Source organism: Oryctolagus cuniculus, chromosome 18 (genome assembly GCF_964237555.1).
Source record: "Oryctolagus cuniculus chromosome 18, mOryCun1.1, whole genome shotgun sequence".
Taxonomy (NCBI): Eukaryota; Metazoa; Chordata; class Mammalia; order Lagomorpha; family Leporidae; genus Oryctolagus; species Oryctolagus cuniculus.
The window spans coordinates 4201177-4212719 of record NC_091449.1 but is presented as its reverse complement, the minus strand read 5'-3'; the positions used below and the strand labels follow the sequence as shown (position 1 = coordinate 4212719).

General features: G+C 59.9%; 1 protein-coding gene across 9 annotated transcripts; it reads left to right on the top strand.

The window, feature by feature from the left end:
• Positions 1 to 535: 535 nt before the first annotated feature.
• LAIR1 (leukocyte associated immunoglobulin like receptor 1) lies at positions 536 to 8428 on the top strand. Of its 9 annotated transcripts, none has more exons than XM_070063191.1 (10): positions 536 to 654; positions 2873 to 3132; positions 3399 to 3440; positions 4416 to 4751; positions 6443 to 6481; positions 6692 to 6817; positions 6903 to 6945; positions 7024 to 7082; positions 7190 to 7242; positions 7603 to 8428. In XM_070063191.1, exons 2-10 carry the CDS (start codon positions 3099 to 3101, stop codon positions 7747 to 7749), a joined length of 879 nt encoding a protein of 292 aa, XP_069919292.1. In that variant the 5' UTR covers positions 536 to 654; positions 2873 to 3098; the 3' UTR covers positions 7750 to 8428. The 9 variants fall into 9 exon arrangements, 7 of the variants coding, with proteins under 7 accessions (XP_069919292.1, XP_069919295.1, XP_069919294.1 ...); XR_011384222.1 differs by lacking the exon at positions 536 to 654 and adding an exon at positions 5725 to 5876 and having other exon boundaries at positions 2715 to 3132; XR_011384223.1 differs by lacking the exon at positions 536 to 654 and adding an exon at positions 5725 to 5876 and having other exon boundaries at positions 2717 to 3132; positions 7048 to 7082.
• Positions 8429 to 11543: the final 3115 nt, after the last annotated feature.

Sequence of the window (11543 nt, the reverse complement as noted above, 5' to 3'; positions counted from 1 at the left end):
AGGGGGCAGCGGACATCTGCCATCTGCCGCTGACACCTGATCCAGGAGACCGATAGCGCCTCGCTGTCCTCAGAGCAGTGGATTCGAGAAGCTGGGAAGCGGGGCCTGCCTCGGGGCTCTGTGTGCACAGGTGCATTCCCAGTGCGGCCAGGTGCCCGTCTGCCCAGGCCGCAGGCCAGTCCCAAGTCTGGTCTCCTGATCGAGCTATACCGTTGGGGTTTTGCATATGCTGTTGGGCCACCCCACCCCTGCCCGCTTCCACAGGATGCTGGGGGAGATGGGAGATAGCTCATGTTAGCCCAAGATAGAGATTATAGACAGACAGATGACAGACAGACCCCTACGGGTACAAGACGACAGCATTAGCATGAGAGCTGTCCTCTTAAGAAACGGTAAGCGTCCACGGCCTCCACGGGTGGGGTATTTGGTGCGGTGGTGAAGACAGCCACGCCCACCAGGGCCTGGCTTCCAGTTGCCACGCCCACCAGGGCCTGGCTTCCAGTTGCAGCTACACCTCCACTTCCAACTTCCTGCGGATCATCTCAGGAGGCAGTGGTGGTGGCCCACGTGGTTGGATCCCTGCCCCCTACGTGGGAGACCCAGACTGGGTGCTGGGATCCTGGCTTCGGCCTGGCCCAGCCCCAGCTGTTGCAGGTATTGAGGGAGCGAGCCCGTGGATCTCTGTCTCTCTCTCTCTCTCTCTCTGCCTTTCAAATAGACGAAGATTAATGACTGAAGCAGTGTTGCTGGGCGATGTTTCACGGTGACTGTGGGCCCGGTTCTGCACAGTGGACTCACCTCGCCTAACTGAAAACGTGTGCCTTTGGTCACCCCTGCCCTGGCACCCAGCTCCGCAGCCTTTGGTCTGTGAACTTGTCCTGTGGGTGGGACACACGTGGCGCTTGTGTGTCCGCGGCTGGCCCATTTCACACAGAACCTGTGCTCGAGGCCCATCCGTGTCCCACGCGTGGATTCCTTCCTAGGCTGTGCAGCACCCCACTGCGTGTGCCCACCACACTGTCCGCTCGTGCGTCTGTGGACACTCGGGCACTTCCAGCTCTTGTGAGCACAGCTGTGGTGGGCAGGGGAGGGCAGGCGTCTCTGCTGCACACCAAGTCCATGGCCTTGGTCCACATCCAGCAGTGGGCTTGCAGGGTCACAGAATGGCTCCATGTCTAACTCTTTGTGTGTGTGTGGCTAATTTCGCCATTCAAAGGATTTTTATTAACATATACTTATGTCTGCAGTGCAACATTTGAGTACATACTTTCTTTTTTTTAAGATTATTTATTTGTAAAAGTTAGAGAGAGGTCTTCCATCCCCTGGTTCACTCCGCAGATGGCTGCAACAGTTGGAGTTGGGCCAATCCGAAGCCAGGAGCCAAGAGCTTCTTCTGGGTCTCCCATGTGGGTGCAGGGGCCCAAGCACTTGGGCCATCTTCCACTGCTTTCCCAGGCCACAGCAGAGAGCTGGATTGGAAGTGGAGCAGCCGGGACTCAAACCGGTGCCCATATGGGATTCTGGCTCCACAGGCAGCAGCTTTATCCACTACACCACGGTGCCAGCCCCCATATACTTTTTTTTTTTTTTTGACAGGCAGAGTAGACAGTGAGAGAGAGACAGAGAGAAAGGTCTTCCTTTGCCGTTGGTTCACCCTCCAATGGCCGCCGTGGCCAGCGCGCTGATCCGAAGCCAGGAGCCAGGTACTTCTCCTGGTCTCCCATGGGGTGCAGGGCACAAGCACTTGGGCCATCCTCCACTGCACTCCCTGGCCACAGCAGAGAGCTGGCCTGGAAAAGGGGCAACCAGGACAGAATCCGGCGCCCCGACCGGGACTAGAACCTGATGTGCTGGCGCTGCAAGGAGGAGGATTAGCCTAGTGAGCCGTGGCACCGGCCAACACATACTTTCTTAAAAATTGTTTTCTTCACAATAATTGTACAGGTGTAAGGGCTACCAGGTGACATTTCAGTTCACATCCCCAGCGTGCGCTGATCAAATCAGGGTAGCCAACATGTTCCACATCAGTTCGCGAGTGCAGGCTTGGATTTCTTTCTTCTGTTTGTCCGTAGACTATACGCGAGGTTAATGTGAACCGTGGGCCCCACTATGCTGGGTAACTAGGAGTGTACTCCTTCTACCTAAATCTGATCTGGTACCCACTTTCCAAACTCCCACTGTCCCTCCTACCCCTCCCAGCCTCTGGTAATCACCATTCTGGGTTCAGATTGAGGTGTTTTGTTTGGTTTTATTTCGTTTTTTTTTTTGAGCTCCCACATAGAAGGGAGAACATGCAGTGTTTGTCTTTCTGTGTCTGGTTTATCTCACTCAACATGATGTCTTCCGCTTCCAGCCATTTTGCTGCAAACGTCAGGTTTCGCTCTTTTTATTCCGTTGTGTATGTGCACCGCATTGTCTCATCCACTCATCCTAGGCTGGGCACCTGGGCTGACTCTGTGTCTTGGCTGCCGTGAACAGAGCTGGGACAGCTGGGACAGCTGGGACGGCAGCAGTGAGTCCCTGTTCTTCTGGGTTTGTACCCAGGAACGGGGCTGCTGGGTCACAGGCCGTCCTGGCTCTTGTTCTTTAAGGAAGCCCCACACTGTTCCCACAGTGACTGTGCAAACTTGCATTCTCACCCACAGTGTGCAAAGCCCACGTGCAGGCTTCCGTAGTGATGGCACGCCCCCCCCACCCCGTGTCCCCTGCCCCCAGCACCGTGCTCGCTGTACTCTCCCGCCTGGTGGGGGTTCTACCACAGACCAGCGTAGTCAGCACTTGCGGGGGTTCCTACTTTAAACGTGGGGAAGTGTCCGTTCCCAGAACAGACAGCCAGCCTGTAGCCCAGCCTTTAACCTGCCCCGTCCCGTAGGTGCAGAGCAAGGTCGGCTGAGTGTCCTCAGAGCCCAGGGACGGGCACCACCTTCCCGAAGCCAAGACCTCCGTCCGGCCAACAGGAAGAGCGAGAGGAACAGGACAGAAGGCACTTCCTCTTTGCAGTGGTGCAGTAACCCCAGGACGGGGGCCCTGGCTGGCACGTCCTGTGGCTTCTCTTTGGCCAGGCCGGGTCTTCCAGGGGAAGCCGTTGGAGCTGAGCCATGTCCCCCGATCCCACCATCCTCCTGTGCCTCGGTGAGTCCTGGAGGGAGGGAGGGAGGGAGGGAGACTGGGGCTGAGGCCTGACTCTAGTCCAGGAGATTGGGGGACCCTGGGAGCCCCCCAGGCTGCCCCTCTGCTGTCTCCCTGTGCCCCAGCCCAAGTCGGACTCAGTCCCGGAAGCAGAGACTTGCAGGTGGGGGCGGGATCCGTTCTAAGAAGGGCTGGGGAGCACTTAGATGGGGGAGGGTCTGGTGTCAAGGTGGCGGGCGAGGCGCTCCCCTCTGGCTTTTCTCCTGCAGGGCTCTGCCTGGGCCAGGTGATCCATGTGCAGATGCAGGCAGGTGAGTGCCTTCTTCCCAGGTGCCTCCGCGCCCAAGGGCAGCCCGGGCGGGGGCGGTGTCCCCCCCCCAGAGGCCAGGAGAGGACCCTCAGACCCCTAGTGAGCTCCCCAACAGTTCCTGGATTAAAAGATTGTTTATTTTGGTACAAAAAATGTTTTGGAGAGCCACGCCTGGGCTCCTCATGTTGATGTTTCCACGCACCCCTTCAAACACTCCAAATTGCAAAACCCCGGATGTGGGACCCTCACCCAGATCTCTCCCGAAGGTCTTCTTGATTTAAAAAAATTTATTACTGATGGACAAGTCATCGTATATATTTATGGGGTGCACTGCTGTGTTTTATGGAACATTCAAGCCGGTCAAGCTTGCGACTGTTTTTTGTGGTGAGAACATGCAAAACCGTGAACATTTTGCAGTGTCTAGTCTGTTATTCGCCATGGTCACCGCACGGTGCGGTAGCCTCAGAAACCCGTTCCTCCGGGGTTTTGGTCAGCACGTGCCCATCCCCACCCCACCCCCAGCCTCTGGTGGCCGCCATTCTACCCTCTACTCCTGTGAGTCTGGGGGTTTGGGGCTCTTGCAGCGCTGGTCTTTCTGCGTCTGGCTTATTTGGTTGAACGTGGCGCCCTCCTGTTCTCTCCATGGCGCTGGTTGGCCGGGTCGTGTCCATTTCTGAGGCTGGGAAGGGCCCCACCGTGCACTTGCACCACCCTGCCTCTCCTCACCCCGCCCCCGGTGCGCACGGGTGGACTCCGTGTCTTGGCCACGGTGAACAGTGCTGTGGGCAGCACACAAGAGCAGGCAGACGTGGTGATGAGGGTGGTGCGCGCCCAAGGAGCCGCTGAGATGCCGTGATGGGGTTGGGACGAGGCTGCACAACTCTCGTTTGCTTAAAATATTCGTGCAGTGCAAATGAACTTTGTGGTCTGGTGCTTTCTCCAAGTGGGCGCTGAGCTCCCGTCTGCTCCCTCCTAGAGGCCTGGCCCAGTCCCTCCATCTCCGCTGAGCCAGGCCCCACGGTCCTCCTGGGGCAGCCCGTGACCATCGTGTGCCGGAGCCCTGCTGAGTTTGACACCTTCCGCCTGGAGAAAGAAGGAAGTGAGCTCAAGAATGAGAGGCGCGCGACGCCTAACCAGAGGGAGGCGCGGTTTCCCCTCCTCACCAGGGACGCAGACACGGCTGGGCGGTACCGCTGCCTCTACCATAAATCAGGCGCCTGGTCTGAGCGCAGTGGAGAACTGGAGCTGGCGGTGACCCCTGAGGACGTCCCCCGGGCCTCCGACCCCGGCCCCGTCTCAGCTGTGCCCTCAGGTCTCTGTCCAGTCCTGGGCCCAGTCCTAGCAGCCACCCTCTGTCTGCAGCCTCCCGGACCCCCCCACCCCCGCCACCCTCCCATGCTGGAGGGCGCAGTCTGACTGGCCAGCTCCACCCCTCCTGCTCTCCAGCCCCAGGGCACCAGGGTGGCCACGCCCAAACCCACACTGGCCCCTGGGGGTCACGGGGAACTCCCCCAGGAAAAGGACCCGCAGGGGTGGAGAGGACGAAGCCCTGAGGCTTAGTGCAAAGCCACCGCCCTGTGCCCCGGCTCTGCTCCTGCCCTGGGCTCGTCCAGTCCATCTCCCCCAGCCAGCTGTGACCTGTCCCTTCCCGGAGGAGGACAGGGGCCACGAGCCATCTGCAGACCCTTCCCCATGCCCAGGGTTGTCATCCTGGGGCCCAAGAGGCGCAGGCTGTAAGCCCAGACAGGTGGGACCTGGGCTGGAACCGCAGAAGGCAGACAGATGATGGAGAGGCCAGGATTGTCCTCCCTTGGGGGGGGGGGGGCCGAGGCACTGAGCCAGGTGCTTCTGAGAGGGGCAGACCGGGGACCCATCCAGCGTCTGTTTGCACGAGCCCTGGGCTTGGGGTGTGGTGGGAAGAGGGGACATGTGGAGTGGACTCCATGCTTGGAGGAGCCCTGCCGGATTTGGTCACCTTGCACTGGGCCAGGGGTGCGGAGGGCGCCCCGGGCACCTGCCCACCAGCTGCAGGCCTTCAGGCAGCGGGAGCCAGTAGCCACAGAGGGGCGGCAGAGGACATCAGCCGCACGTGGCCACTGAGCCCGTGACACGTGGCCAGTGAGACTGAGGGTCTGCATTCTGAAAAAATGTCTGTTATTTATTTGCATACTTGAAAGGCAGAACTGGGGCAGCATTATGGCATAGCAGGGTTAAGCTGCCACCTGGGACGCTGGCATCCCGTCTGGACTCCGGTTCGATTCCCTACTGCTCCACTTCCAATGCAGCCCCCTGCTGGTGCTCCTGGGAGAGCAGCAGAAGACGGGCCAAGGATTTGGGCCCCTGTATCCATGTGGGAGACCCAGATGGAGTTCCTGGCTCCCACCTTCGGCCTGGCCCAGTCCTGGCCATCGCAACCATTCGGGGAGTGAACCAGCAGGTGGAAATCTTTCTGTTTGTCTCTCTCTCTGTCCTATCTCTCTCCCTCTTTCCATCACTCTGCCTTTCAAATTAAATTAGTAATAAAAAAAAAAAAGGTAGAATTATGGGGCAGGAGAGGGAGATCCATCTCCCTTCTGCTGGTTCACTCCCCAAAGGCCCACAACAACCAGGGCTGAGCCACACTGAAGCCGGGAACCCAGCCCTCCATCTGGGTCTCTCACATAGGCGGCAGGGGCCCAAGTGCTCCCCCCAGAATGCATTAGCAGGAAGTGGGATCAGAAGCAGAGGTGCTAGGACTCGAACCCAGGCACTCCAACACGGGATGTGGGCTTGACCCACTATACCACAAGGCCTGCTCCTAGGGCCAGAATTCTTGTTCCATGTGTCCTTAAATTTAAATGCCAGTTGCCACACGTGTCTCCAGGCTGGACAGCACAGGTGCTGTAGACCGGGTGTCAGGATCCTGTGCAGGGAAGGGACACCCCATGGCGGAGCTGGGGAGACCCAGCCGTCTTTGCCCAGCTCTGGTCTCTGACCCTACCCCACCCCCCCCCCACTTCGCAGGAGACGCACAGCCGCCTTTGGATGACTGTTGCCACGGTGGTGAGTGGTAGGGACCTTGGAACCTGAAGCTGGCGCGCCCCTCCTGGGGAAAAGGGGGAGAGGTGCAGCCTGGCTCCGTCCGCTGCCCGTCACGGAGCCCTGGACTCTCAGGAGTCTGCTTCCTGGGCGGCAGGACTGCTGTGTGCCTGCGCGGCACACAGGAGGTGCCGAGCGAGCGCGTGCCGCTGACACGCGTTCCCTGCCGCCCAGGCATGCCCGCTCCGGCCCGGAGCGCTGGGCTCCTTCACATCCTCGTGGGCGTCTCTGCGGCCTTCCTGCTTTGCCTCCTCCTCCTGGTTCTCCTCTACCTCCATCACCAGAGTCGGACAAAACACGGTGGGTCTGGGGGCGCCCTGGCAGGCGGGTCAGGGTGCAGGGAACAAGGGCCCCCGCTTTAACTGGGACCCTCCACTGTCCTCAGGGCGCCCCAGCAGCAAGGGCGAAGGACAGGAAGCGCAGGAGAGGTGAGACCCCCCTGGCACAAGCCCCGCCCACCCGGCCCCACCCCCAACCCCAACCCCCCAGCGGCGGGCTGCCCACAGCGCCCCTTTGTTCTCTGCCCTCAGGCTCAGCCTTGACACCGACCTAGAGAGGACCCCAGGTACGGGGCCGCAGGGCGGGCAGGCCTGCAGAGGGCAAGTGGAAGCCCGGCGGGGGAGGGGTTCCGATGACGTCCACGCGGGACCGCTGACCTCACGTCCTTTCTAGACAAGGCCGCGGTCAACAGGCTTGCTGGGAAAGACGGAGAGCCGGACGCAGCCGTGAGTTCGCCCCCACGCCCTGCCTCGGCCCCCGGGTGCTGCTGGCTCTGGCTGGCTTGCTCTCGCCTCCAAAGGCTTGACTGAGGCTGGAGGATCAGCCTCTCAACGCTGCGGGGCGGGCCGGGGGCTCGGCTCCTCACCACGTGGGCCCCTCCCTGCAGGCAGCAGGCTTCCCCAGAGGGCAACACGGAAGCCACAGCGTCCTCTGGGGCCTCACCCCGAGCCGTTCTGTTGGTCCCAGGCCGGCCCGACACCCTGGGGGCGGGGGAACACACAATGACATCACCTCCCAGGGCCTTTCAAAGCAGCTGCCCCAGCCCCAGCTTCTGCCACCCTGACCCCCTGGGCCCTTTCTCTCAGAGCCCTGCGGCAGGCGGCCCCCAGGACGTGACCTACGCTCAGCTGGACCACCGGGCGATGGCGCGGAGGGCGGCCGGCGCCGTGTCACCCCAGCCCCCGGAGCCCACGGCCGAAGCCAGCACATACGCGGCCCTTGCCAGGCGCTGACCCGGGCCCGCGAGTGCGCACCTGCCTGTGAGGACGAGGGAGGTCACTCGGGGAGGGCTCTGGGTGGAGTCAGCCCTCCCGGAGACGACGCCCCGCCCAGGGGGGACCGTCCGCTGGGGGCTTCTTCCTTGGAGAGACTGCTCAGCTGCTTCCAGAGAGCCTGCTGCCCCGGCCTGGGCCGCCGCAGGGGCCAGCTGTGGTCCCCAGGGCATTCCCTGGGCAGTGCTGCCACCACCTGGTTGCTCGGGCCCCTGCTGCGAACTCCCAGCTGCGCGGAGCCCCCGTTCCCACCGCTCAGCTTCCCTGGAGGCCCTCCGGGTGCTCACGTGTGGGCAGCCACAGGCAGTCGCCCCCTTTGTTTACACTTAAACATATGGATGGAGACTTCCCTGCACAGACAATTAGGCTAGGGAGATTCCGGGAAGAGGAAGGAAGGACCTTATCTCACTGCTAAACCTCTCACAAGAGATGATATAGCTAATCAGTCACACCTGAATCCTGCATTTATCACCTAAGTGTTTTATGGTACCCTTGTAATCCATAATTAAGAACCTTATTGGGAACTCTTTGTAACCTTAAAAGCCTTTTTGATATGTAAATCTTTTATTCTCCTTCTTGTAAACAACTGGTCATGTTTAAATACTACTGGATTTGTTGAATAAGCGAGCCTTGATCAGGACTTGTCTTGGCTCCATTCTTTGCGTCCTTGTCCCTGCATTCCCACTCTCTGTTTCAGGAAACCCGGTTCTTTGTGCTGCAGGCCGGCACACTCTTGTGCTGCCGCGGAGCCTGGGCGCACGCGGGAGGCGCGGCCGGAGCCCAGCTCTCTCACTCACATTCTACTTTGTACGTGAATAAATGTTTTGTGGGGTCCGGCACGCAGGGGTCCCTGAGCCCCCCACCCATACATCCACTCTTGTTGGAAGCTGAGAGGGACAGAGCTGCAGCGGCAGGGCCCCCTCCTGTGAAACCCACGTAGCTGAGCAGGATTGAGTGCACCTGCGCCGTGCAGCGGGAGGCTTTGACACCCACGGCTGGCCACCGCCAACTTGTCATCTCTGACTGAAGGCTGAGGTCAGCGGTTTCCGACGGGGGGTGTGTGTGTGTTGGGAGTGGGGGGCTGGGCTGAGGGAATGCCCTGCCTGCCTGCCCCTGCACACGCCTGCAGGTAATCACACACGTGCGCACGAGCAGATACACACATGTGCACACAGGCACACACACACGTACAAAAGCATACTGCACACGTGCACACACACGTACACACCCACACTGTGGGCCTGGCCGTCTCTGTCTCTGCTCCCTTTACAGGGTCATCTGTCCATCCCTCCACCTATCTGTCCGTTCCCCACCAGGATTAAACAGAAAAAAAATGCCCCTCTGACCACTGGGGGTGAGAGCGGATCATCTTGATGAATTTGGGCAGTTCTTTAAAAACAAAATTGAAAGTCAAACAGAAAAATAAATTTGTGTGTGTGCAAATCTCTAAAAAAAAAAAAAAAACAGTAAAAGGGCTGGCGCTGTGGCATAGCAGGTAAAGCTGCCGCCTGTAGTGCCAGCATCCCATGTGGGCGCCGGTTCAAGTCCCAGCTGCTCTACTTCCGATCCAGCTCTCTGCTGTGGCCTGGGAAAGCAGTGGAAGATGGCCCAAGTGCTTGGGCCCTGCACCCGCATGGGAGACCTGGAAGAAGCTCCTGGCTCCTGGCTTTGGATCGGTGTATCCCCAGCCGTTGCGGCCATCGGGAGTGAACCAGTGGATGGAAGACCTCTCTCTCTCTCTCTCTGCTGCTCCTCTCTCTGTGTAACTCTGACTTTCAGATAAATAAATAAATCTTTAAAAAAAAAAACAACAGTAAAAGCGCACTGCGGGGACGCGGGTGCCCCTGGTGGGACCCCAGCGGGCCAGGACTGCTGTGGACACAGACACCCAAACTTCAGACAGAACCCCATAAGTACAACGTCACTCTCCAGTTTTTAAAGCAAAGGCTTTCGAACAAAATAACAGAAAAAAGGCCTCCTGCGTGCCTGTTAGGAGGCGCGGAATTGAGAACATTTTCCAATGCAGGGGCTCAGCCCGCTGCTCCTCAGGGCCCCGGCAGGAGAACGCAGCACCCGCACAGCTCCCCGTCTTGCCCCACTTCCGGCGCAGGAAGAGGCGCTGAGGCCTCTAAAGTCACGCCGTGTCCAGCCCTGGGGGAGGGCCCCACCGTGGAGGCAGCGCCGAGGCCTCCGCGCTGGCCGCAGGCTGGGTGCCCGCACCCTGCTCCGACTTGCTCTGCACCTGCGTTTCTCCTGGGCGCTCTTCCAGCCCCGCCTCTTCACCTCTGTGTCCTCTGGATCGGGACTGAGTTCCTGCACGTGGGACGGCTTCTCTGGCCCTGTCTGACTCTCTCTGCCTCTCTCATTCTGTTCTTCAGCGCCTCCCAGGAGGCTTCAGGGGTGGGGCTGTGCAGGTGCACAGGTGGCGCCTGGGCCCCCACAGCCGGCGAAAGGAAGTGGCCCTGCAGGACAGAGGGGGCACCTGCTCATCTTGCTGACGCCTGGACTCAGGCCAGTGACCAGGGCGCTATGCCCCATGGGAGGACGCCCAGTAAGGCCAGACCCAGGCTGAGAGGGAGACAACACCTCTAACAACGGCGCCTAACCTGGAGCCAGAGGGAGAGCGGGACTCAGGGGTCAGAGCTGCAGCCCACGCCACGAGGTGCAGGGGCCCCAGAGCTGAGCTGGGGACGCCAGCCCTGAGGGAGGGAGGAAACCAGGGCAGTGTCCTGTCGCTCTGTGCTGCCTGCCTTGCAGGGGTGCTCACACAAAGGCACCAGGGGGATTTTATATTCCCCCTTTGCATGAAGGGGCACTTCTGTGAAAATGGGCTACTTTCAGCCTGTTAGGACCAGAATAGAAGCCAGTATGGTATCCAGCCCCTGTTCTACCCTGTGTGTCTGTCCTCAGCTGTGATGCAACCCATCCGTTTATCTGTCCATTCGTCCAGCCAGCCAGCCACCCATCTGTCCATCCCCCCATCCATCTATCCATCAAACCAGCCATCCATTCATCCACCTACCCGTCTATCCATGCATCCACCCTCCCACCCACCCATCCATCCGTCCACCCATCCAACTGTCCTGCCCAACTATCAGTCCACCTATGTACCCACTAACCCATCAATTTATCATTTATCGTCATTTATCCACCAATCCCTATAGCTGTAAGCGTATGTGTGTCTCGATGCGTGTGTGTGTGTGTGTGTGTGATCTGTGTATACAAGTATGTGTTTTCGAAGCAGTCTGTGTCTATCTCAAGTGAACGCTGCGGGTTTCATCTGACCGTGAGTTACCAAGTTGTCAAATACCTCACTAGCAGCACCTTCCAGAAACCACTTGGAGGAGGCTAGAATTGAGGCTGGGAGTGGGCGGTCGCGCTTCCTGTGGGGCCCTGTGATGACACCCTGTTAGTGCGCCCTGCACACTCCCTCCACGAGACAAGAACAGACCAGGCTGAGACTGGACCATGAGCCCACGGCCCGCTACCCTGCTGGGCCTTGGTGAGTCCAGGAGTGAAGGGGGTGTGTGAGGGGCAAAGCAGGTGGGGAGCGCCAGGGTCTGCTCTGGACCTGCTGGCTCCTGCGGCGGGTGTCCCCTGCTGACCCTGTGTGGCTGAGAGGTCACCTGGGGCCGGGGCCTGGATCCGGACCCTTCTCCTGAGAGGCACTGGTGGTTGGGCATGGCGGGCAGCCCATGTCTTCCTGCATCGAGCTGAGCCTCGCCCCCCAGTTTAGGGAAGTGGTGAGGTGGGCG